General features: G+C 50.5%; 1 protein-coding gene across 10 annotated transcripts in view; it reads left to right on the forward strand.

The window, feature by feature from the left end:
* LOC122256699 (myb-related protein A) overlaps positions 1 to 25,000 on the forward strand; it is an 81,138-nt gene that overhangs the window by 12,011 nt on the left and 44,127 nt on the right. For 5 of the 10 annotated variants that reach the window (XM_043021572.2, XM_043021576.2, XM_043021575.2 and 2 more), the window contains exons 2-3: positions 11,958 to 12,117; positions 12,802 to 12,945. In XM_043021572.2, the coding sequence (XP_042877506.1) occupies positions 11,958 to 12,117; positions 12,802 to 12,945 (304 nt within the window). The remainder of the gene's footprint in view (positions 1 to 11,957; positions 12,118 to 12,801; positions 12,946 to 25,000) is intronic. The other 5 variants (XM_086546643.1, XM_086546649.1, XM_086546655.1 and 2 more) reach the window with 1 other exon arrangement.

A 25,000-nucleotide genomic window follows, 5' to 3' on the forward strand; every position in this document is an offset into this window, starting at 1 on the left:
CTGGCTACGCTTGTTACCGAGATGCAAGCCTCTTTGTTGGTTTGCTTCTTGTTTTGTCCTTTATGAATTTACGCTGTTTTCCATCGTATTATCCGTCTTGCGTTGCGTTTTGGTTATTAACTTAATAACTGTACCTGTCCTGTTGTTATGAACGATGATTTAATTGCTTCCATTATTTAAATGACCTGAAACTACTATTAGCCGCGACTGTGGGACTCCGCAGTTGTTCATTTCCCTCGCGCTGGAGAGGATGTACGGGAGGACATGTTCCGGCGAGGTGGCGGCGTGTGGGAAATAGGTCAGGTGGTGGGGGGTGGGGTGGGGTAGGTGGAGGCGCTAGGGGTGGTCAATGCTGACAGATCGGGCACCGCTTAGTCTCCTATCCCGTGTGGGTCTCGTTCCTATTTCGTCTGGTCGGCTCGAGGCGTTGGTTGCGTGGACTGGATTTCTTTGGGGAGTTTATTTGTTTTGTTTTTTTGTCCTTGGTGTTTGTACTTTTTTTTTTTTTTTTGCTTTTGGGTGTTTTGATTTCATTTCTTTTTGTTTCGTTTCGCTTTTTTTCTGATATTTTTTCCTTCTCTCCATTTTGTTTTGTATATTTTTGTCTGTATTATTCCCTTCCTTCCTTCTTTCCTCTAGTTTATTCACTCTTCTCCCGCTTCTTTCCTCTCCTCTCATCTCCTTCCCTCTCCTCCCCTTTCGCTTCTCCTCTCCCTGCTCTCCTCTCTTCTCACTTCTCCACTCTCTTATTTCTCCTCTCCTCCCCCCTCTCTTCTGTCCTCCCCCCCTTCTCTTCTTCTCCTCCCCTCTCTCCTTCATCATTTCCCTCTCTCTTTCTCCCCCCTTGAGGAAGAGGAAGAGGAAGAGGAAGAGGAAGAGGAAGAGGAAGAGGAAGAGGAAGAGGAAGAGGAAGAGGAAGAGGAAGAGGAAGAGGAAGAGGAAGAGGAAGAGGAAGAGGAAGAGGAAGAGGAAGAGGAAGAGGAAGAGGAAGAGGAAGAGGAAGAGGAAGAGGAAGAGGAAGAGGAAGAGGAAGAGGAAGAGGAAGAGGAAGAGGAAGAGGAAGAGGAAGAGGAAGAGGAAGAGGAAGAGGAAGAGGAAGAGGAAGAGGAAGAGGAAGAGGAAGAGGAAGAGGAAGAGGAAGAGGAAGAGGAAGAGGAAGAGGAAGAGGAAGAGGAAGAGGAAGAGGAAGAGGAAGAGGAAGAGGAAGAGGAAGAGGAAGAGGAAGAGGAAGAGGAAGAGGAAGAGGAAGAGGAAGAGGAAGAGGAAGAGGAAGAGGAAGAGGAAGAGGAAGAGGAAGAGGAAGAGGAAGAGGAAGAGGAAGAGGAAGAGGAAGAGGAAGAGGAAGAGGAAGAGGAAGAGGAAGAGGAAGAGGAAGAGGAAGAGGAAGAGGAAGAGGAAGAGGAAGAGGAAGAGGAAGAGGAAGAGGAAGAGGAAGAGGAAGAGGAAGAGGAAGAGGAAGAGGAAGAGGAAAAGGAAGAGGAAGAGGAAGAGGAAGAGGAAGAGGAAGAGGAAGAGGAAGAGGAAGAGGAAGAGGAAGAGGAAGAGGAAGAGGAAGAGGAAGAGGAAGAGGAAGAGGAAGAGGAAGAGGAAGAGGAAGAGGAAGAGGAAGAGGAAGAGGAAGAGGAAGAGGAAGAGGAAGAGGAAGAGGAAGAGGAAGAGGAAGAGGAAGAGGAAGAGGAAGAGGAAGAGGAAGAGGAAGAGGAAGAGGAAGAGGAAGAGGAAGAGGAAGAGGAAGAGGAAGAGGAAGAGGAAGAGGAAGAGGAAGAGGAAGAGGAAGAGGAAGAGGAAGAGGAAGAGGAAGAGGAAGAGGAAGAGGAAGAGGAAGAGGAAGAGGAAGAGGAAGAGGAAGAGGAAGAGGAAGAGGAAGAGGAAGAGGAAGAGGAAGAGGAAGAGGAAGAGGAAGAGGAAGAGGAAGAGGAAGAGGAAGAGGAAGAGGAAGAGGAAGAGGAAGAGGAAGAGGAAGAGGAAGAGGAAGAGGAAGAGGAAGAGGAAGAGGAAGAGGAAGAGGAAGAGGAAGAGGAAGAGGAAGAGGAAGAGGAAGAGGAAGAGGAAGAGGAAGAGGAAGAGGAAGAGGAAGAGGAAGAGGAAGAGGAAGAGGAAGAGGAAGAGGAAGAGGAAGAGGAAGAGGAAGAGGAAGAGGAAGAGGAAGAGGAAGAGGAAGAGGAAGAGGAAGAGGAAGAGGAAGAGGAAGAGGAAGAGGAAGAGGAAGAGGAAGAGGAAGAGGAAGAGGAAGAGGAAGAGGAAGAGGAAGAGGAAGAGGAAGAGGAAGAGGAAGAGGAAGAGGAAGAGGAAGAGGAAGAGGAAGAGGAAGAGGAAGAGGAAGAGGAAGAGGAAGAGGAAGAGGAAGAGGAAGAGGAAGAGGAAGAGGAAGAGGAAGAGGAAGAGGAAGAGACAGAGGAAGAGGAAGAGGAAGAGGAAGAGACAGAGGAAGAGGAAGAGACAGAGGAAGAGGAAGAGGAAGAGACAGAGGAAGAGGAAGAGACAGAGGAAGAGGAAGAGGGAGAGGAAGAGGAAGAGGAAGAGGAAGAGGAAGAGGAAGAGGAAGAGGAAGAGGAAGAGGAAGAGGAAGAGGAAGAGGAAGAGGAAGAGGAAGAGGAAGAGGAAGAGGAAGAGGAAGAGGAAGAGGAAGAGGAAGAGGAAGAGGAAGAGGAAGAGGAAGAGGATGAGGGAGAGGATGAGGATGAGGAAGAGGAAGAGGAAGAGGAAGAGGAAGAGGAAGAGGAAGAGGAAGAGGAAGAGGAAGAGGAAGAGGAAGAGGAAGAGGAAGAGGAAGAGGAAGAGGAAGAGGAAGAGGAAGAGGAAGAGGAAGAGGAAGAGGAAGAGGAAGAGGAAGAGGAAGAGGAAGAGGAAGAGGAAGAGGAAGAGGAAGAGGAAGAGGAAGAGGAAGAGGAAGAGGAAGAGGAAGAGGAAGAGGAAGAGGAAGAGGAAGAGGAAGAGGAAGAGGAAGAGGAAGAGGAAGAGGAAGAGGAAGAGGAAGAGGAAGAGGAAGAGGAAGAGGAAGAGGAAGAGGAAGAGGAAGAGGAAGAGGAAGAGGAAGAGGAAGAGGAAGAGGAAGAGGAAGAGGAAGAGGAAGAGGAAGAGGAAGAGGAAGAGGAAGAGGAAGAGGTAGAGGAAGAGGAAGAGGAAGAGGAAGAGGAGGAGGAAGAGGAAGAGGAAGAGGAAGAGGAAGAGGAAGAGGAAGAGGAAGAGGAAGAGGAAGAGGAAGAGGAAGAGGAAGAGGAAGAGGAAGAGGAAGAGGAAGAGGAAGAGGAAGAGGAAGAGGAAGAGGAAGAGGAAGAGGAAGAGGAAGAGGAAGAGGAAGAGGAAGAGGAAGAGGAAGAGGAAGAGGAAGAGGAAGAGGAAGAGGAAGAGGAAGAGGAAGAGGAAGAGGAAGAGGAAGAGGAAGAGGAAGAGGAAGAGGAAGAGGAAGAGGAAGAGGAAGAGGAAGAGGAAGAGGAAGAGGAAGAGGAAGAGGAAGAGGAAGAGGAAGAGGAAGAGGAAGAGGAAGAGGAAGAGGAAGAGGAAGAGGAAGAGGAAGAGGAAGAGGAAGAGGAAGAGGAAGAGGAAGAGGAAGAGGAAGAGGAAGAGGAAGAGGAAGAGGAAGAGGAAGAGGAAGAGGAAGAGGAAGAGGAAGAGGAAGAGGAAGAGGAAGAGGAAGAGGAAGAGGAAGAGGAAGAGGAAGAGGAAGAGGAAGAGGAAGAGGAAGAGGAAGAGGAAGAGGAAGAGGAAGAGGAAGAGGAAGAGGAAGAGGAAGAGGAAGAGGAAGAGGAAGAGGAAGAGGAAGAGGAAGAGGAAGAGGAAGAGGAAGAGGAAGAGGAAGAGGAAGAGGAAGAGGAAGAGGAAGAGGAAGAGGAAGAGGAAGAGGAAGAGGAAGAGGAAGAGGAAGAGGAAGAGGAAGAGGAAGAGGAAGAGGAAGAGGAAGAGGAAGAGGAAGAGGAAGAGGAAGAGGAAGAGGAAGAGGAAGAGGAAGAGGAAGAGGATGAGGAAGAGGAAGAGGAAGAGGAAGAGGAAGAGGAAGAGGAAGAGGAAGAGGAAGAGGAAGAGGAAGAGGAAGAGGAAGAGGAAGAGGAAGAGGAAGAGGAAGAGGAAGAGGAAGAGGAAGAGGAAGAGGAAGAGGAAGAGGAAGAGGAAGAGGAAGAGGAAGAGGAAGAGGAAGAGGAAGAGGAAGAGGAAGAGGAAGAGGAAGAGGAAGAGGAAGAGGAAGAGGAAGAGGAAGAGGAAGAGGAAGAGGAAGAGGAAGAGGAAGAGGAAGAGGAAGAGGAAGAGGAAGAGGAAGAGGAAGAGGAAGAGGAAGAGGAAGAGGAAGAGGAAGAGGAAGAGGAAGAGGAAGAGGAAGAGGAAGAGGAAGAGGAAGAGGAAGAGGAAGAGGAAGAGGAGGAGGAGGAGGGGGGAATGGGGGGGGGGGCAGGGAGTCGTCTAGGAGGGCTAATTGGTTACCGACAAGGGGGGGGGGAGGTAGAGGGGAGATGGAGGAGGGGTAGGCGTTAATACACATTGGGCAGCTCACGCTAATTCGAGGAAATGCCGTCACACTTCTATGCTGTAACGCTGCATGGGGGGAGGGGGGAAGAGCGTGAATTGGGGGCGTTCTGGTGCGCTGCTCTGATCCTCCGCTGCCCTGTTCTGTTTTCCCCTCTCTTCCTTTGCCGCTTTCCTCTCTTTTCCTCCTCTCCCTCTTTCCCTCTTTCCCTCTTTCCACTCTCTTCCTTCTCTCCCTCTGTACTTTCTCTTCCTCCTGTCCATCATCTCCCTCTTTCCTTTCTCTTCCTCCTCTCCCACCTTCCCTCTTTCCTTCCTCCTCCTCCTCTCCCTCCCATCCCCACTTTCTCCCCTCCTCTCCATGCCTCTCCCCCTGTCATATCTCACATCCTCACATCCTCCCCATATCTCCCCATCCTCCCTCCTTCCCCCCTCATGTCTCCCCTTCCTCCCTCCTTCCCCCCTCATATCTCCCCTTCCTCCCTCCTTCCCTTCCCTTCTCCCCTTCCTCCTTCCTTCCCCCCCCCTCATATCTCCCCTTCCAACCTCCCATCCTCCCTCCTTCCCCCCTCTCCTCCCTCACCTCCCTCACTTCCCTCCTCCCATCCCCCCCTCTCCTCCCTCACTTCCCTCCTCCCATCCCCTCCACCCCCTTCAACATAACGCGTGCCCAGCTGTTGGCTTGGCATCGGGCAACACACGCCGTCGAGGGAAGACAGACCATTAAGCCGCCATTGTTCGGGCGAGCGATGAAAGTAGGCCGAGCGGCGGCAGATGAGGCTTTGAGGAGGGAGGCGCCGTAATGCACGTGGAGATATTGCTGTTACTGTTGCTGTTACTGTTACTGTTACTGTTACCGTTACTGTTACTGTTGCTGTTGCTGTTGCTGTTGCTGTTACTGTTACTGTTACTGTTGCTGTTACTATTACTTTTACTTTTACTGTTGCTGTTGCTGTTACTGTTACTGTTACTGTGAAGCGTGGATCCCCCCCCATTTTTTTTGTTTTTCGTGTGGAGAACGAGGCGGAGGAGGGAGAGATGGAGAGGGGTATGGGGATGGAAGGTGTGGGTGGGGGTGGGGGAAGGGGGTGGTCTGGGGGGAAGGAGTAAGGAGAAAGAGAGAAAGGTAACGAGAGAGTGAAAGAGAGAGAGAGAGAGGGAGAGGGAGAGGAAGAGGAAGAGGAAGAGGAAGAGGAAGAGGAAGCGAAAGATAGATGAGGGGGTAAGGGAGGGAGGGAGGGAGAAAGAAAGAAAGAGATAGACGGAGGGGAAGAGAAGGGAAAAACAAGATTTATCTCTCTCTCTCTCTCTCCGCTTCCTCCTCTTTCTCCTTACCTCTTTTTATGTAACCTTCCCTTTTTTTCCCTTCCTTTCTCTCATTCACTCTCTCCTTTTTCCTCTCTCTCTTTCTCTCTCTCTTTTCATTCCCCTTTCTCCTCCCCCTCGTTGCATTGTGTCCTCGTTATAGTGTACTTTGGTTTACAGCGGGCGAGCGAGAGATGAATTGTGTCGTGTGGGCGCCGCAACAGTGCGTGTTGCACCACCTCGCGATCGGGAGAGTGGGAGGGTGAGGGGTGGGATGGGGTGGGATGGGGTGGGGGTGAGGAGCTAGGGGGGGTTACAGAGAAAGGAAAGGGTGATGATGGGAAGGGTTCAGTGGAGGGAAGGGAGGAGGGAAGGGGTAGTGGGGACCGGGAGGGGTTTCCTGTGGAGGGTCGTAGGGTTTCCTAGGAGGGAGGTGGTGGGTGTTTGGGGGGGGGGGATGGTACCTGGAGGCCACGTGTTGGTGAGGTTCGAGAGGGTAGTTCTGCACGTGTGGCTGTTGTGTGTCTTGTCTTTATCGTCCCGAGTGTCGTCATTTCCGTTTGTTTCTCTCTCTCTCTCTCTCTCTCTCTCTCTCTCTCTCTCTCTCTCTCTCTCTCTCTCTCTCTCTCTCTCTCTCTCTCTCTCTCTCTCTCTCTCTCATTTCTCATTAGCTTTACTTTTGTCGGTCTTCACACACACTCTTTCTCTCTCCCTCCCATCTCATGTATCAGTGTCTCTCACCTTCAACCCCCCTTCCTCTTTTCCCTTCCCTCCCTCTGTGTTCCATCCCCAACCCCTCACCTTTCCCCCTTACTTCCCCCTTCCTCTGCCTCTCCCCTTCCCTCTCCCACTCTCCCTCCCCCTCTCCCCCCTCTCTTTCTCCCTTCCACTCTCCCTCCCTCTCCCTCTCCCTCTCTCTCTCTCTCTCTTTCTCCCTCTCTCTTTCTCCCTCTCCCTCTCCCTCCGATCGCCAAGGTAATTCGATCCGGCAGTAGTTCTCGTCTCCGAGCACCAGCGATCGAGGGTGCAGTGTGAGTCTTGAGCGGAGATAAGATTCTTGGCTTTAATCTCTCGGCGCTGATGGAACGAGAGAGAGAGAGAGAGAGAGAGAGAGAGAGAGAGAGAGAGAGAGAGAGAGAGAGAGAGAGAGAGAGAGAGAGAGAGAGAATATCGGTGGTGTGGCTAACTATCGCGATTGGGACTTATGCCATCTTTCGCTCGTCGTCTGATCTCTCTCTCTCTCTCCCTATCTCTCTTACAGAGAGGGAGAGAGAGAGAGAGAGAGAGAGAGACAGAGACAGAGACAGAGACAGAGACAGGGAGAGAGAGCGATCCTTTCTGCTCTGCCCTCAGCCATTACCCAACTGTCCTTAATGTCAACCATAAACATGGCTGCAAATCGCGTAACCTTCCCCTCCCTATGTGTCCCCGAGGGAAGGGCCGCGGGTCACGGCAGATTGGACCTTGTCGCCGGCGAGAGGAAGGGCGGGTATCGCTCGCTCGCCGCTCCGGGAGGGGGCCAGGTGTTCGCTCCTGTAAGGGGAGTGCGCGGAGGACCACCTGCCCAGCCCCGCTATAGCAACTCATGCCGCCCTTCTCTCCTATATACCCTCTCCTCGCCCATCCATCCCTCCCCTTCTCTTTACTCCCTTCTCCCATCTATTTCTCTTTACTCCATTCTCCCATCCCCTTCTTTTTACTCCCTTCTCCCATCCCCTACTCTTTACTCCCTTCTCCCATCCCCTTCTCTTTACTCCATTCTCCCATCCCCTGCTCTTTACTCCCTTCTCCCATCCCTGCTCTTTACTCCCTTCTCCCATCTCTTTCTCTTTACTCCATTCTCCCATCCCCTGCTCTTTACTCCCTTCTCCCATCCCCTACTCTTTACTCCCTTCTCCCATCCCCTTCTCTTTACTCCCTTCTCCCATCCCCTGCTCTTTACTCCCTTCTCCCATCCCCTGCTCTTTACTCCCTTCTCCCATCCCCTGCTCTTTACTCCATTCTCCTATCTCCTTTTCTTTACTCCCTTCTCCCATCTCCTTTTCTTTACTCCCTTCTCCATCCCTCCCCTTCTCTTTACTCCCTTCTCCTATCTCCTTCTCTTTATTCCATTCTCCCATCCCCTTCTCTTTACTCCCTTCTCTTTACTCCATTCTCCCATCCCCTTCTCTTTACTCCCTTCTCCTCCCTTTCCCCCTGCTCTCCCCTCCTCTCACCCCCCTCCCCTCCCTTCTCTCCCTTCCTCTTTTACTCCTTTACTCCATAGTTTGATTCTCTGCTGACTTTGATCGATGGGCGATGCGGTAGCGAAGAACGTGAATAACGTAGATGAATAAATGCATGAGTAAACCAAAGAAAGAGGGGGGGGGGAGTGAGAAAGAATGAGAAAGAGAGAGAGAGAGAAAGAGAGAATGCGCGCGCGAAGGAAGTAGTGAAAGGTGGGTGCGTGAGGGGAGCGTCCAAGGGGAAGCTCATCCGATGCCCCTCGCCCCTGCACCACGCGCCCATACACCCTCGCCGTGAGAGAGACAGAGATAGAGAGACAGAGACAGACAGAGAGACAGGGACAGAGACAGAGACAGAGACAGAGACAGAGACAGAGACAGAGACAGAGACAGAGCCAGAGCCAGAGCCAGAGACAGGGACAGGGACAGGGACAGGGACAGGGACAGGGACAGGGACAGGGACAGAGACAGAGACAGAGACAGAGACAGAGACAGAGACAGAGACAGAGACAGAGACAGGGACAGGGACAGAGACAGAGACAGAGACAGAGACAGAGACAGAGACAGAGACAGAGACAGAGACAGAGACAGAGACAGAGACAGAGAAAAGAGACAGAGACAGAGACAGAGACAGAGACAGAGAAAAGAGACAGAGACAGAGACAGAGACAGAGACAGAGAAAAGAGACAGAGACAGAGACAGAGACAGAGACAGAGACAGAGACAGAGACAGAGACAGAGACAAGCACAGAGGGGAAGCGGCTTGTCTGATGACGTCGACGTCACTGGGGTCATCAGACGCAAGGGAAATCATTCTAGATTATTGATTTCCTTTCTTCTTTTTTTCTTTCTTTTTTTATCTGATTGGTCACCGGATATGTTTTTTCTTCATTCTCTCTCTCTATGTCTCTCTCTCTCTCTCTCTCTCTCTCTCTCTCTCTCTCTCTCTCTCTCTCTCTCTCTCTCTCTCTCTCTCTCTCTCTCTCTCTCTCTCTCTCTCTCTCTCTTTCTCTCTTTCTCTCTCTCTCTTTCTCTCTTTCTCTCTTTCTCTCTCTCTCTTTCTCTCTTTCTCTTTCTCTCTCACTCTCACTCACACACTACTCACACTCACACTTATTCACTCACGCACTCTCACTCTTTATCTGAACTTTTTTTTTTCTCTGTTGCTCTTGATGTCTAAGAGTGCGCAAGGCTTGATGGGAAAGTGAACATCTGCTAGATCGAAAGGGCAGGGCCGTGAGGGGCGGATGAGAGGGGTGGGAGGTCACTCTTTGAAGGGGTTACTGAGAAGAATCTTTTATCATGGAAACACGGACGCAACATGCACGCGTCCATGTGCACAGATATACGCACACGTGTACACACATGCATGCGTGTTTTATCATGTTCAGCCTCCTTGCATACGTATACGTTAAAACACACACAAACAAACAAACGAAAGCTTACATAATCCGGGATAAAGCTAAAGACAGACGGCTGATTTTACTGACAGACACACAAAGACAGCTTGGCAGGGGACAAACGAACGCTTACGTATTCCGGAATGCTGGACAGATCCTTTTACTGACAGAAGACAGAAAGAAGGAGAAGGGAGGAAGAGGCACGTGCTGTGGGAGATCCATTGGAGCAGAAGGGGGAGGGGGGTGGTGAAAGAGAGACACGGAGTGGGGGAGGGAGGAAGGGGGATGGGGGGTTGTGAAGGAGAGAGACGGAGTTGGGGAGGGAGGGAGGGAGGAAGGGGGTGGGTGTGTGGTAGGAGGAACAAAATGTGTGGAACAATGACTTACCATTTGACTCCTCTTGTCACATTGATTGACTTATTTAACGAAGGCATCTCTTCTTTTTTTCGCTCGCTCTTTCTCTTTTCTTTTCTTTTCTTTTCTTTTTTTCTTTTCTTTCTGTGCTTTTTGTTTTGCCTTTTGTTTTTTTTTTCCTCCCGGCTTTCCTCTGTGGCGTAGGATAGTCGCCGGCGCGTGGTTTCAAAGGATGTTATATATATATCTTTATATATATATATTTATATATATATACATTATTTATATACATATATATATATGTATATACTTTTTTTCATCATTTGTTTTCTCTCCCTTATTTTGCTTTATTCTCACTCCCCGTTTTTTCTTTTCTTCTCTCCTTTATTTGTTAGGCTCATCTCTTCCCTTTTTGTTTGTTTCTTTTGTGTCTTTTTATGTTTTTCTAATGGGCTTTGTTTATGTGTATATATATAATTATATATATCTATCTATATATATATATATATATATATATATATATATATATATATATATATATTTATATAATGTAAATATGTATATATATGTAAAATACAAGGCGACACTATTTAAAGTTTATTTTAAAAAGTAGTTTGAACTTTTCTGTAGTACTCTCTCTCTCTCTCTCTCTCTCTCTCTCTCTCTCTCTCTCTCTCTCTCTCTCTCTCTCTCTCTCTCTCTCTCTCTCTCTCTCTCTCTTTCTCTCTCTCTCTTTCTCTCTCTCTCTTTCTCTCTCCCTCCCCCTCCCCCCTCCTCTCTTACCCTCCCTCCCTCCCTCCCTCCCTCCCGTTTCCCCGTGCATCTTTGCCACCGTAATGGTCCGATGTCCCCACGAAAGACTTTCCCCCGAAGAAGCCTATATGGCAAGCCCCGCGCCCCCGACCGACGACCGACGTCCCAAAGTGGCAGCAGGGCGAAGGGCGACGGGCGGCGCCGTCATCATCAGGTGACGTGGGGCGGCAGGTGTGGGCGGGGTGGGTGGGTGGTTGGGTGGGTATGTGGGGGAGCCAGCCCCTTTGTACCAGAGATTTAAACCGATTGGAATGACGTCCGCCCGCCCGCCCTACTCCTACTACCTGGATGGGGAATGCCGAGAGCGTGGTGGTGGTATGAGGTATGTGGCAAGGAAGGTGGGAGGGAGGGGGGAGGTATGTTGTATGTGGTATGTGGTAGGTGGAGAGAGAGAGAGAGTGAGTGTTGCAATAGGCGAGGTGGGATGAGCATGGCTAGACGGTGTCTGGGATGTGAAGAGAGAAGGGTTAGGTGAGTCCTCCGTGTGTGTGTGTGTGTGTGTGTGTGTGTGTGTGTGTGTGTGTGTGTTGCGTGTGAGTGTTGCATGTGCATGGCTTTCCGTCGAAGCAGGCTGGGAAGGCAGATCTGTAGGACGAGGGGACGGGACAGTCAGTCCAGTCCGCAGGCAGCTGTTGTGTATGGACTGCATCCCGCCCGTCCTGTCAGCGGCGAAGTGTGTAGTGAAGCATGTCATGCTGTATTATATGCCTTGATTTTGATTCGAATATTTCCTGTCATATCGAAGGGGGGAGGGGGAGGAGGGGGTGCAGTGGTTGGGTGGAAGGGGAGTGTAGGGGGGGGGGGGGGAGAAAGGGCGCGTGGGCGGACGAGGGAGAGAAATCGATAACAATAAGGCCCATGAATGTTTTTTTTCTTTCTTTCTTTCTTTTTTGTTCCTCTCGATTCCTTCCCGATAATCGATCGCTTTGGTGACTGACGTCCGATTCAGCGATCCATCAGTCATCGTCATGGTCGTCATCATCGTCGTCAGGAATAGTTTGACGTGACGCAAGTCAAGGCTTTTGGGGTAGGGGGGTGGGGGGAGGGAGGGGGTAGACTCGCCGGCAACCTCACCACGTGGTCCCGCGGAGGTCATGAGTGTGTGTCTGTGTGCTCGCTTATTACACAATAAGCGGACGTGATTATCCATCGATTTTCTCTATTTTCTTCTATTTATTACTTATTCTATTCTATCTCAAATAGAACCTCCCCATTCCGTATAGATTCAGTCAAAAGAGAGAGAGAGAGAGAGAGAGAGAGAGAGAGAGAGAGAGAGAGAGAGAGAGAGAGAGAGAGAGAGAGAGAGAGAGAGAGAGAGAAAGAAGGATCTCTTTACATTCCACTCACCAAGAAAACCCTTGCCTAACTGTCTCCCCCCCCTCTTTTCTCGTCCCTCTCTTAAGCAGCAGCAACATCGACGAAGAGTGGTGCTCCAATGACGAGCTGAGCGACGAGTACGAGATCGACGAGTCCTCGGTGGACGACGAGCACCCATCCTCCACCTCGGGCCCGCGGGTCAAGAAGCACGTCAACAAGGGGCGCTGGACCAAGGACGAGGACGAGGTGAGGCCCTGCATGCATGCGTACATACATACTTACATATGTGTTTACATTTATACATACATACGTACACACACACGCACACACATGTACACACATGTACACACATCTGTACACACATCTGTACACACATACGTAATACATACATACGTACATACACGTGCGTACATACATAAAAACGTACATACATTACATACATACATACATACATACGTACGTACGTACGTAAATAATAATTTGAAGAGACCAAGTTTGATATTGATAGATGGGTATAGCACAGTATGTGAACAATAAGTAGCCCCTTTGTTTATTTTTCCTTTTGTCTTTGCTGATTACCACTAAATTATATTGGTGATAATACGATGATGATACGACAAAAAAAAAAAAAGATTGTGGATATATATCAATGTCATGTTTCTAATACGAACATTTTATCCCTCCTCCTCCTCTTACTCCTCCCTTCCACCCTTATCCTCCCACCCTTCCACCTCCTCCTCCAACCCATCCTCCTTTCCCCCTTCCTCCTCCTCCTCCTCCCTTCCTCTTCCACCCTTCCTCTCCCACCCTTCCTCCTCCTCCTCCTCCCTTCCTCTCCCACCCTTCCTCTCCCACCCTTCCTCCTCCTTCCCCCCTCCTTCCCCCCTCCTTCCCCCCTCCTTCCCCCCTCCTTCCACCTCCCTCGAGCAGAAGCTCAAAGGGCTGGTGGAGCAGCACGGCGAGAAGTGGGAGGTGATCGCCGCCGGCTTCCCCGACAGGAACGACGTGCAGTGCCAACAGCGGTGGCACAAGGTCGTCAACCCGGAGCTGGTCAAGGGACCCTGGACGAAAGAGGTGAGTACGATACGATACGATATGATATGATATGATATGACCCCCTTCTTGTCTTTTGGTGGTTTGTGGTTGTACGTGATTTTTTTGCGTGAGAGTAAGAGAGAAAGAAAGTTAGAGAGAGGAAGTGTGAGTGTAAGAGTGAGAGTGAGTTAGTAAGAGAGAGAGAGAGATAGTAAGAGAGAGAGAGAGATAGTAAGAGAGAGAGAGAGATAGTAAGAGAGAGAGAGAGAGAGAGAGAGAGAGAGAGAGAGAGAGAGAGAGAGAGAGAGAGAGAGAGAGAGAGAGAGAGAGAGAGAGAGAGAGAGAGAAGAAAAAATAAGAATGAATGGATGGATAGACGGATGTATTCGTCATTTTCCTGCACTGTTGAATGGAAAGAAGAGGCACCGTCGGGTCGGTCGGCAGAGACGGGGTGGTGGGGATGGGGGTGGGGGGCGCTAGGAAACACGTGTGGTTTTCCGCAGATTTCAAGGCAACAGTAAGAAGCTATCCGAACGGTAACCGCGGCTGCCTGTTTTGCATTTTACGATGTTGCAAAGCCCCCAGCTCTCGTTTCGGAGGGATGCGCGTGGTTTATAGGCCTAGGGACAGAACGGTAGGCCCATGGCTGTAACGTAATAAAATGGAGGAAAGGTTTGACGGCGACCGGTAGTAGGTGTGTGTGTGCGTGTGTGTGTTTGCGTTTGTTTGTATTTGTGTTAATTTGTCTGTGTGTGTATGTTTGTGTGTTTGCTGTAAGTGTATATTTTAACGCGTATTTAAGGGCGTGTAAGGAGATTATTCATTCGTAGTGAACATGCATAAGTGTGTATGTGCAAGTGTGATTGTGATGTTCGCTATAGTTTGTGTTATCGAATACCTTTGTGTCCGCGTGTTGGTTAACCGCGAGTTACCCTTTGCGTACCCTACTTCTTTTCCCCTTCCCCTTCCCCCTTTACAGCTTTTATCCCGGCGCTTGGGAACCCCTTTAAGACAATTGTTTCCTCCTGGGGGTGAGTGCACCCTTTCTCACCCTCTCTCGCCCTCTCTCGCCCTCTCTCTCTCTCACCCTCTCTTACCCTCTCTCTCACCTTCTCTCTCTCACCCTCTCTCTCTCTCACCCTCTCTCTCGCCCTCACCTTCTCTCTCTCACCTTCTCTCACCCTCTCTCTTACCCTCTCTCTTACCCTCACTCACCCTCTCTTTCACACCCTCTCTCACTCACCCTCACCTTCTCTCTCTCACCCCCTCTCACCCTCTCTCCCGCCCTCTTTCACCCTCTCTGCAACCTGCTTCGACTGGGTGCAATATCCCCCTCGACATTCTCCGTTGTTCGGTTGCGGTCGTGTTGTCTCAGTTCTCTTGGGGCTGATTTTTGGCTGATTGTTTTTATTTGATTTGATTATTTTGAAGATCACTTTGTGTTGTTGAGGGGGTTTTGAAGTTTTTGATATCGGCTTTCTTGTGTTTTATATCTAAGAGTGTGTTTTTTTTCATTGGTATAGGCCTATGCAGTTTTATGTATCATTAAGCCAGATAAACAAAAGGCGTTAAAAAAAACAGGACTCGAAGGAACAGCTGACTCTAGGGAAGGAACCGCCCAAGCAGAGCACATTATATCCTTGGATTCTAGGTTCGAAGGCGAAGAAGAAGGATAAGGCTAGGATTAGGCGCGGAGGGTAACATTAGCCAGGGGAGGCCAGGTACGCCGGGCTCTTCCAAGTGCACTTAGGCCGCCCTACCCTCCAGGTACGGTGGAGGAGGGGGTAGGGGGTAAGGGTAAGGGGGAGGCGGTAATGACGGCAGAGTTGTGAATATGGGAAGAGCTTGCTGGATAAGGGGACGGAGGGGGGGTAGAGGGATGGGGGGAATGTGTATTACATAGGGTGGCCTCCTTGCCCTCTGGGGTCACGCCGCCCCGCGCTTCCCACGCCCTTGGGCAGGATTCCCACGATTTGGGGGGGGGGGTAGGGGGTAGGTGCTTCGTAAGGGTGGAGGGAAGGTGAGGACCAAGGGGAGGGGGAGAGTTAATGAGTGGGTGGGGCTTATTTTTCGCCTATCAGGCCCCCCCCCCACTCTCCCCCTCTCGCCTTCCCCCTACTCCCTTTTTTCCCCATCCTCCATAGGTCTATGAAGTTAGATACGGTTTTATTTATTTTATTATTTTTTTTTAACCTAAAGAAAATCTATGCCATTTGTATTCTGTATTCTTGAAGAGAAAATCAGTCCTCTATATCATCTGCATTGCATTATCAAATGCTAATAACAGGGGCGATTTCCAGTGCATTATAAACGGTCCTAAATCAATGAGCATTCCAGTGTTACTTCTCCCCCTCCCCCTCCCCCTTTCTCTACCATTAGCATAGCTTACGCGCCCTCTTGTGTTACACCTCTTGTGTTACGCCGCATCTGCTTGGTGTAATGACACTGGTGTGGGATGGGGAGGTATGGGGGGTAGGGAGAGGTGAGAGGGAGAAGGAGGAGGAGGAGGAGGAGAGGTAGGGTAGGGTGTTTGGGAGGGGGGGGGAGTCATTCACATCCTGTTTATTAGCGCCTAATGCGAGTTTTGGTGGCGATTATCTCCGCTGGTGTAAACAAACATCTCCGTGGGACTGAGTGATGAGTGATGAGTGAGTGAGACGAGAGAGAGAAGTAGAGATGAGGGAAAGAGAAAGATAAGTTCGTGAGTGAGAGAGTGAAGGATTGAGAGAGAGAGAGAGAGAGAGAGAGAGAGAGAGAGAGAGAGAAAGAGAGAGAGAAAGAGAGAGAGAGAGAAAGAAAGAAAGAGAGAAAAAAAGGGAATGAGAGAGAAGAATAATTGAACAGAAGAAGGAAGAGGATGAAGTGGTCTAATTAAGATGCAAAGAGAAAGATGGCACTGGATTTTATAAAAATCTTCTTCCCCCTCCTCCTCTTGTTCCCCATCTTCCTCTTCTTTTTTTGCTCGGTACTCTTGGAACTGTTCATTATCTCATCTTGCTTTGCGTCGTCTTCCGCATTCTCATTCCCGGCGTTTCCCGCTTCTTCTTCTTCTTCTTCTTACATTTCGCATGTCATCGTACGTGAAAGAAAGAGGGAGACAAAGGAAAACGAGAGAAGGATAGAGAGAAAGAACATATAATGCACAAAGAACAGGATCATAACATTTGATACACCTTCCTCTCTCCATTCCTCCCTCCCTCCCTATCACCCTCTCTATCTCCCCCCACCCCACCCCGTTCACCCTCTTCTCTTCCCATTCCATGAATTCCAAAGGTACGTTTCTGTCTAACCCCCCCCCCTCTCCCCTATCCCTCCCTCCCTCCCTCCCCCCCTTCTCTCTCTCTCCTTCCTTTCCTCTCCCCTCCTCCTCTCCCCCTTCCCCCTTCCCCCTCTTCCCCCAAGCATGAAGGGTAAATGGAACGACAGCACGACAAAGGGGGGAAGGGGGAGAGAGGTAGGCAGTTCTTGAGGTCACCGATGCTTGAGGAAAAAAAGGGGGGGGGAGGCCTAGGGGGGGAGGGGAGGGAAGGCAGGTAGGACGGAAAGGGGGTATGGAAGGGGAGGGGGAGGGGGATAGGCTCAGTTACCGCTCTAGGCCTACTTCTCGCTGCCTCCGCGTTGCCTTTTCGATCAGGGTCGGGAACTATTTCCTATGGGACTGATAGGCTTTTTTTTTTAATTATTTTTTTATTTTGTTAGTTTTTTTATTATTTTATTTTGTTAGTTTTCACGGAAATGCTATTATTTTATGTTAGTTTTCTCCTTTCACCCTCTCTTTCTCTTTGTATTTCTCCTTCCCTTCACCACCTCCTCCTCCTCCTCCTTCCCTTCACCTCCTCCTCCTCCTCCATCCCCCCTCCCCTCCTCCTCCTGCCCTCCTCCTCCTTCCCTCCTCCTCCTTCCCTTCACCTCCTCCTCCTCCTCCTCCTCCTCCTCCTCCCCCCCTCCCCCCCACCTCCTCCTCCTTCCCACCTCCTCCTCTTCCTCCTCCTCCATCCCACCTCCTCCTCCTCCATCCCACCTCCCATTCCTTCATAGGACATGGAAAACGGGGACGTAAGTAAACACGCGGGCTCCTGCGCCTCGGATATGCAGAAGGCGTAAGAGGGCCATCGCCGCTAATGGTACGGGACCGGCGATGGGTATCTCGTCTTAAGAGGGTCGTAGGCAAATGGGGTGATGGGAGGAAAGGGTAAGGGTGTGGGGTGAGGGGGGGAAGAAGAGGGTAACGAGGTTAGGGGAAGGGGGAAGGGAGGGTGGAGGGAAGGGTAGGGGGTGGTAGGGTTACCGGTAGTCCAAAGGGGGGGAGGGTTATTATTATATGATCGAGGTTATGTTGTCGAGTCTCTTCTCTCTTTTCTCTCTCTCCTCTATCCTCTCTCCTCTCTCCTCTCTCCTCTCCTCTCCTGTATCCTATCTCCTCTCCTCTCATGTCTCCTATCTCCTCTCCTCTCCTCTCTATCCTCTCTATCCTCTTTATCCTCTATCCTATCTCCTATCTCCCCTCTCCCCACCTCTCCCCGCCTTTCTCATTCGCACGACCAAGAAAATTTCATACGATTATTTTTTTTCCCTTTCTTTCTCAAAAGCCTCCTCCGTCGCTTCTTTGCCGGAAGGACTTTTTAGGACTCGTCGGCATTCTCCTTTCCGTTGCATCATCCTACGTGCGCGGCCGAGGTTGAAAAGGGGAGAGGAGGGAGGGGGTGGGGGGAGGAGGGATCCTTGACCCACATTAAGGGGGACAGAGACGGATAAACATTGTCGAATTGGAGCGCCTTGACCGAGCTTAGCGCAGGTCCTGGGACGTCGGGCCCGCTTTGGGACAATGCGACGGCTTTGTGGTTGGCTCGCTTGATTTTTTTATTTTATTTTTCTCTTTCGTGTTTTCTGTCTCTCTTTCTCTTTCTTTCTTTTTCCCTCTTTCTCTTACTCTCTTCTCTCTTCTCTCTTCTCTCTCTCTCTCTCTCTCTCTCTCTCTCTCTCTCTCTCTCTCTCTCTCTCTCTCTCTCTCTCTCTCTCTCTCTCTCTCTCTCTCTCTCTCTCTCTCTCTCTCTCTCTCTGTGTGTGTTTTTACATGTTTTTCTCTCTTTTTTTCTCATGTCTCTTCTTTCCTCTTCTACGCTCTCGGATGCCCGTCTCTCTATTTCTCTTTTCTTTTCTTCTCTTGTCTCTCCTCTCCTCTCCTCTCCTCTCCTCTCCTCTCCTCTCCCCTCTCTCTCCCTCCTCAATCCTTTGTCATCTCTTTCTCGCATTGTGTTTCCTCATGTTGTGGGCGTGGTGGGAGTACTGTCCTCCTCTCTTGGTGGGTTAGGTTCGTGGGTGGGTGGGTGGGCGGGTTAGTCGATTTTCTGGTGGGGGCTTAAAAGGAGATTTTGTGGTTCCTCCTGGAAACTGGGGTTTTGCGTTGTATGTGTGGTGGGGGTGGGAGGTAGAGAGGGGTGGGTGGGAGGGAGATGGGCGTGGTGTGGGGGGTTGACTAATCTTTGTAGATTAGGAAACGTTTAAAAAATATATATATTTCTTTCCTCATATATTGTTTTTCCTTCTTTACAAAGGAATCTGAGGGGATACACGTTTCGTTTTTTTTTCTTCCCCTCTCTCTTTGGGAGATTGTTTCACGTCGTCTTCTCGTATTTAAGGGGAAAAAATGTATTTGGGAGTGTACTGCAAATGCCTTTTTAATGGAGTCGGTTTCCTTGCTCTCACGAGATATGTAGAAACGGAGGGGGAGGGGGGGGTTTGGAGGTTGGAGGGTGAAGGGTTAGATGTGGATTTTTTTCGTCTTGGTCTCTCTCTTTTTTTTTTATCTCCCTCTCTCTCTCTCCTTCTCCCACCCTCTCTCCCTCTCCTTCTCCCACCCTCTCTCCCTCTCCTATTCCCACCCTCTCTCCCTCTCCTTCTCCCACCCTCTCTCCCTCTCTCCTATTCCCTCCTTCTCTCTCTCGAAAATTGGTTCCGGTCACGCACCAATTTTTGGGCGTGGTTCATTTGCCTCGCACCGGCGCTGCGCTAATTGGCAAACGACGCAGGTGAGAGGTCGGAGCGAGGCGTTGAATTGTTTCGTGGATTTCGTTAATTTACTCTGTTTTATGTTTATTATTATTTTTTATTCATTATTATTTTTTTTAGTTATTATTATTATTATTATTTTATTTTTTTATTTTTTAAAAGTAATATGTGAGTGAGTGAGTGAGTGAGTGAGTGAGTGAGTGTGTGAGTGAGTGTGTGTGTGTGAGAGAGATAAGAAAAAAAACACGTACCCAAGTCGTGGGGTCAGTGGTATATGGTGAAGAAATAGAGAGAGGGGGAAGGGTGGGGGGAGAGAATGGGTAGGTCCTCCTCCCCCCTCTCCCCATGAAAAGACTGCCTGCGCCCTCCCCCCACTTCATTGTGTTGCTTCCTCGAGCAGGTTTGAAAAGTCTCCCTTGCCTTGTAACACTAGAAGTTTGTATGGCTTAAGAAGTTTCTCGGATTGAAGAGGCATGGCTAATTAGGCCTACGGTGACATTTTAGCCCCAGCTGCATTCTTGCGTGTTGGTTTGTTGTTATCGCATCTCTCTCTCTCTCTCTCTCTCTCTCTCTCTCTCTCTCTCTCTCTCTCTCTCTCTCTCTCTCTCTCTCTCTCTCTCTCTCTCTCTCTCTCTCTCTCTCCTCTCTCTCTCTTTTCTCTCTCTCTCTCTCTCTCTCTCTCTCTCTCTCTCTCTCTCTCTCTCTCTCTCTCTCTCTCTCTCTCTCTCTCTCTCTCTCTCTCTCTCTCTCTCTCTCAGTGTGTCTGTGTGTGTGTTACTCCGTCTCGTATAGGCCTATCCCTTCGTTAGCAACCGCAAAATATTTAGGCTCGAATATAATGTGTTTTCTTTTTCTCTTCGTCTGTCCTCGCTGCTAGAGCTGTACTTCCGTGGCCATTGAGAGGGGAAGAGGGGAGGTGGGGAGGGAGGGAGGTAAGGGAGATGGGGGGGGTGGGGGTTGAAGCCGGAGGCCATTAAATTCAATGGAGTGTGAACCTATAAATAGCGGGGAGCCTTTAGAAGGTGAAATGGCGAAATGGGAGAGAAAGAGAAAGAGTAAGAGTACGAGCAAGCGAGAGAGAGAAAGAGGGCGGGGGGATAGAGTGAAGGGAGAGGAAAGAGAGAGAGATAAAGGAGGAAGGAAGATAGATGAAGATAGAGAAAAGACGGACAGACAGACATATAGAGAGGAAGAGAAAAGGGAAGATAGGATTAAGAGAAAGAGAGGGATGAGAGAGTGGAAGGGGAGAGAAGCGAGAACGTCGGTGACAGAAGGATAAGAAAATAAGATAAGTGAGGAAATGCAGACAGGAATAAAAACAAAAATAGAAAAGAGGGGGGGGAGAACAAAAGTGAAAAAGAGAAGAGCTTTTGAAGGAATAAAGAAAGGAAGAAGAAGAAAAAAGAAGAGGAAGGAGAAAAATAGAGGAGAAAAAGACGATGAGGAGGAAGAGGAGGACAAGAGGAGAGGAGGAAGACAGCAACCTCGGCTACAGGTTCCTGAACAATTAGCCGGAAATCCTTTATCCCGATATCCGCGGAACAAGTTTCACGTGGCACTCTCATGGGCGCCTCTCTCTCTCTCTCTCTCTCTCTCTCTCTCTCTCTCTCTCTCTCTCTCTCTCTCTCTCTCTCTCTCTCTCTCTCTCTCTCTCTCTCTCTCTCTCTCTCTCTCTCTTTCTCTTTCTCTTTCTCTTTCTCTTTCTCTTTCTCTTTCTCTTTCTCTGTCTGTCTGTCTGCCTGTCTCTCACTCTCACTCTTCCCCTCTCCTCTCCTCCTCTCCCTCGCCGTCTTCAAAAGAGAGAGAGAGAGAGAGAGAGAGAGAGAGAGAGAGAGAGAGAGAGAGAGAGAGAGAGAGAGAGAGAGAGAGAGATCGTTCGTTGTGTTTGCTCTCCGTCTTACCTCCTCGCTCGCTCACTTCCCTTCGGTCAGCGGTGGCGAAGGTCCGGCCTCGGGAAGGGGGGGGAGGGGTGAAGGGGTGAAGTGAAGAGGATGAATAGGGGATGATGGGGGATGAGGGGTGGGGTGGGGGGAGGGAGGGAAGGGGGGTTCTTCTACAGTACCCGGGCGGAAGCTGGAGTTTATTGCGTGCTTTCATTGGGGAGTGGGGGGGGGTAAGGGGTAAGGGGTTAGCAAGGTGGAGATTTGGAAGCTGAAGGGTGGGCGTGGGGGGATGGGTGGGGGTAGAAGCTTTGGATTTTTTTTCTGGTTTTCTTTCTCTGTCTTTCTTTACCTCTCTCTCTCTCTCTTCCTCTCTATCTCTATCTCTTCTTCTCCCTCTCCCTCTCCCTCTCTGTCTCATCTCCTCCCTCTCCCTCTCTATCTCATCCCCTCCTTTTCCCCCCTCCCCTCACTCCCTCTCTCCCCCTCTCCCTCCCTCCCTACTTCCCTTCATCTCCCTCTCTCCTTCTCTCCCTCTCTCCATCTCTCCATCCCTCCATCCCTCCATCCCTCCATCTCCCCCTCCCTCTCTCCATCCCTCCATCTCCCCCCTCCCTACTTCCCTTCCTCTCTCTCCCTTTCCCTCTCCCTCTCTCCCTTCTCCCTCTCCTCTTTTATCCAGCCGGGGGTCTTGAGGCGTCCGCGGAGAATAGTTTCCCCGCGGTGACTCTCCGCGCGGTGCATTACGGGGACTCGTTGGCCTTGAGGTTATAATAAAAAAAATTGTATAGGCCTAGATCCCGATCCCTCACGTTCTCTTCGTTTTCCCTGTCCCTCCCTCTCTTCCTCTCGTCTTTCTCTCGTCTTCTAGCCACTCTCCAGACTTTTCTGTTTTCCTTCTCTCTCTCTCTCTCTCTCTCTCTCTCTCTCTCTCTCTCTCTCTCTCTCTCTCTCTCTCTCTCTCTCTCTCTCTCTCTCTCTCTCTTTCCTATTTTTCTCTATCTCTTGTCTTCTAGTTACCTTCCTTCCCTTCCGCCTCTCCCTCCTCTCGCTCTCGTCTTACTTCCCCGATTTCCTCCCTTCCCCGCCTTTCTCCCTTTTTTCCCTCCCTCCCTTCTCTCCCTCCCTCTCCTTCCCTCCCTCCCTTATCTCCCTTCTCTCCTCTCTATACTATTCTATTTCCTTCAAATCTCCATCATCGCCCCCCCCCCTCCCCCCGCCACCATAATCCTTCCTCGGGGAATGTTTGCTATGTGCACCACCACATTCCTCTATTCCGCTAATGCGTGCGTGGTTTGGTTTCCTTCCCTGTTTCCCTCCTCCCTCCCCCCCCCCCTATCCTCCTTCCTCTATCCTCCTCTTCTCTTTCCTTCATCGTTCTCTCCTTCGTTTATCTTTAGCTTCTCCTTTTCTATTCATTCTCTCCTCCCTATATCCTTCTCCTATCATTCTTTCATCCTCCTCCTACTTCCTGTTTATCCCCCTCCTCTTTCCCTCCCCAATTCCTCCCTTCCTCCCTATTTCCCCCCCTCCTTCCTCCTCCTTCTCTCTCTCCCCCTCCATCAGTTCCTTCTTTCTGCGTCTGCGATGAGCTTCTCCCCCTTCCTCCTCCCCCACCACTTGTCTTTTTAATTTGATTTTACTAAAGTTTTTTTTTCCCCATCGAGGGCGATTATTTATCCGATATAAAGTAAATAAGATAAATAAATAATTACGATTGATATTCCCGAGGGGGGCGCCACGTGGTTGCACGGACACGATGCAATCTGGACGGTGTGTAAAGGGTGTTTCCCCCCCTTCCCCCTTCCCTCTCCCTCCCTCCCTCCCTCCCTCCTTCCTTACCTCTGCCCTCTCCTCCTTCCTCCTTTCTGAGAGGCGACCAGGGGTAGGACCTGGGATGAGTCAGGTCTGCAGGTCGCTCTTCTCCCCCCCTTCCCCCTCCCCCCCTATCCCGACATTTGAATATCAACGGGAGAGGGTTTTTTTTAAGGTAGGGGAGGGAGAGAGGGAAGGATGGGGGAGGGGGAGGGGGAGGTAAGGGAGAGAGAGGAGAAAGTAGAGGGTGTGGTTGGAAGAGGAAGAGGAGAGAGGGAAGGGGGGGGGAGAGAAAAAAAAAGAAAGAGAGGGAGAGGAGGGAGCAGTCTTAAGACAAGCACGCAGGCAACTTTCCATATGTTATGTCAACACACGCACGCACGCACGCACGCAAGCACAAACACACAAACCATCGAGGAACGTCGGGGCGAGTTCCGTGTGGGATCGCGAGTTTGGGGTTGCCTTCTGTGGTGGGCGGTGGTTGCGAGCGGTTCCTCGCCCTCCTCTTCTCCCTCTTTCTTCTCCTCCTACTCCTGCTCCTCTTCCTCATTTCCTCCTCCTCCTCCTCATCATCATCATCATCATTTCCTCCTCCTCCTCATCATCATCATCATTATTTCCTCCTCCTTTTCCTCCTCACTTCCTCTTCCTGCTTCTCCTCCTCTTCCTCATTTCCTCCTCCTCCTCCTCCTCCTCCATCTCCTCCGAGAATGAGAGAGAGAGAAAGAGAAAGAGAAAGAGAATTGAGCGAGTGTCTTTCTGTTTATGTCCGAGTCCCAAACCTGTCCTGTCTTCTCCTCCTCCTTTGATTTCGACATCGGGAGAGAGAGAGAGAAAGAGGCAAGCAAAGAGGGCGAGGAAGACGTTGCTTGGATTACGAAAGACATTGCCACAGAGTCGCCCGGTTCTCTCGCTCTCTCTCTCTCTCTCTCTCTCCCTCCCTTTCTCCGTCTCTCTCTCTGTATCTCTCTTCCTTCCCTCGCGGGGGGTTGGTTTCCGTGGGTGTTTTCGGTGTCTCGAGGCCTCTCTGAATATCCTTTCATCTTCTCTTTCTTTGCCTTTATATTTACATCTTTTCTCTTCCTCGCTCTCCCTCTCTCCTCTCCTCTCCTCTCCTCTCCTCTCCTCTCCTCATTCGCCTCTCCTCTCTTGCCTCTCCTCTCCTTTCTTCTCCTCTCCTCTCCTCTTCTCTTCTCTCCTCTCTTCTCTTCTCCCCCCCCCTCTCTCTCTCTCTCTCTCTCTCTCTCTCTCTCTCTCTCTCTCTCTCTCTCTCTCTCTCTCTCTCTCTCTCTCTCTCTCTCTCTCTCTCTCTCTCTCTCTCTCTCTCTCTCTCTGAAATCCTGACACATGTATACTTAAACACAGACAGCACCTTTGTCTCATTTTCTTTTCCCTCCTTTTCCTTCCTCGTCTCACCCCCTAACCCCCCTCCCCCCTTCACTACCACCACCAACCATGGGAACCGTAACCGAGAACCGCTACGAACCACACCACCACACGACCAACCTCCCCACAGCGAGCCATTATGACCCTTCGTGCCTGGTGTCCGAAGGCGCGGTTTCCCTTCGCCTCTCGAGGTGTGGGTTGAGGCCGGGGTGACGCGCCGGGGTAAACAAGGTCGGACTCAAAGGCTCTCTCTCTCTCTCCTCTCTTTTCTTCTCCTTTCTCTCCTCTCTCCTCTCTCTCTCCTCCTGTATTTTTCTCTTCTCTCCTCCTGTCTCTTTCTCTTCTCTTATCCTCTTCTCTTCTCTTTATCCACTTCGCTCTTTTCTCTCTTATCCTTTGCTCTCTCTTTTCTATTCTAATCTATTCTCCTCTCTCCTTTCACCCCCTCTCTTTCTGTCCCTCCTTTTCTCCCCTCCTTTACTCTTTCCCTTTCCCCTATCCTTTACTCCCTCCCTTTCCCCTCTCCCTCTTTCCCTTTTCCCCCCTCCTTTACTCCCTACCCCTCTCCCTCTTCCCCCCCTCTCCACCTCCCTCTCCACCTCCCTCTCCACCTCCCTCTTCCCCTCTCTCCACCCCCACCACACACAGATCGCCTCCCTCCTCCGTCCACACACACACCCAGCCAGCTGGCATCACACTTGGCATTCAACGAGATAGTAAGGAGTGATCCAGCGCGGGCGCGTTACCCCAGCACCACCGAGTTGAGGTTGTTGTTGTTGTTTGGTGCGTCCGCCGTGTAGTTTGGTCGGCGCTGGGTTCAGGTGTGGTGGGGCGAGGGGGAAACACAGGTGGGATGCTGATGCTGCGGTTGAGGGTTGCATTGCAAGTTGAAGGGCGAGAGGGGGGGAGGGGGAGCTGGAGGGGGGGAGGAGGAGGTGGTTAGGTGTGGTAGGATGGGGTGGGGTGTGTGTGAGCGGGTGAGGAAAGGGGCAAAGGGGAAGGGG

Source organism: Penaeus japonicus, unplaced genomic scaffold (genome assembly GCF_977035675.1).
Source record: "Penaeus japonicus unplaced genomic scaffold, GWHDUDI00000001_assembly GWHDUDI00000002, whole genome shotgun sequence".
In the NCBI taxonomy this organism is placed as follows: Eukaryota; Metazoa; Arthropoda; class Malacostraca; order Decapoda; family Penaeidae; genus Penaeus; species Penaeus japonicus.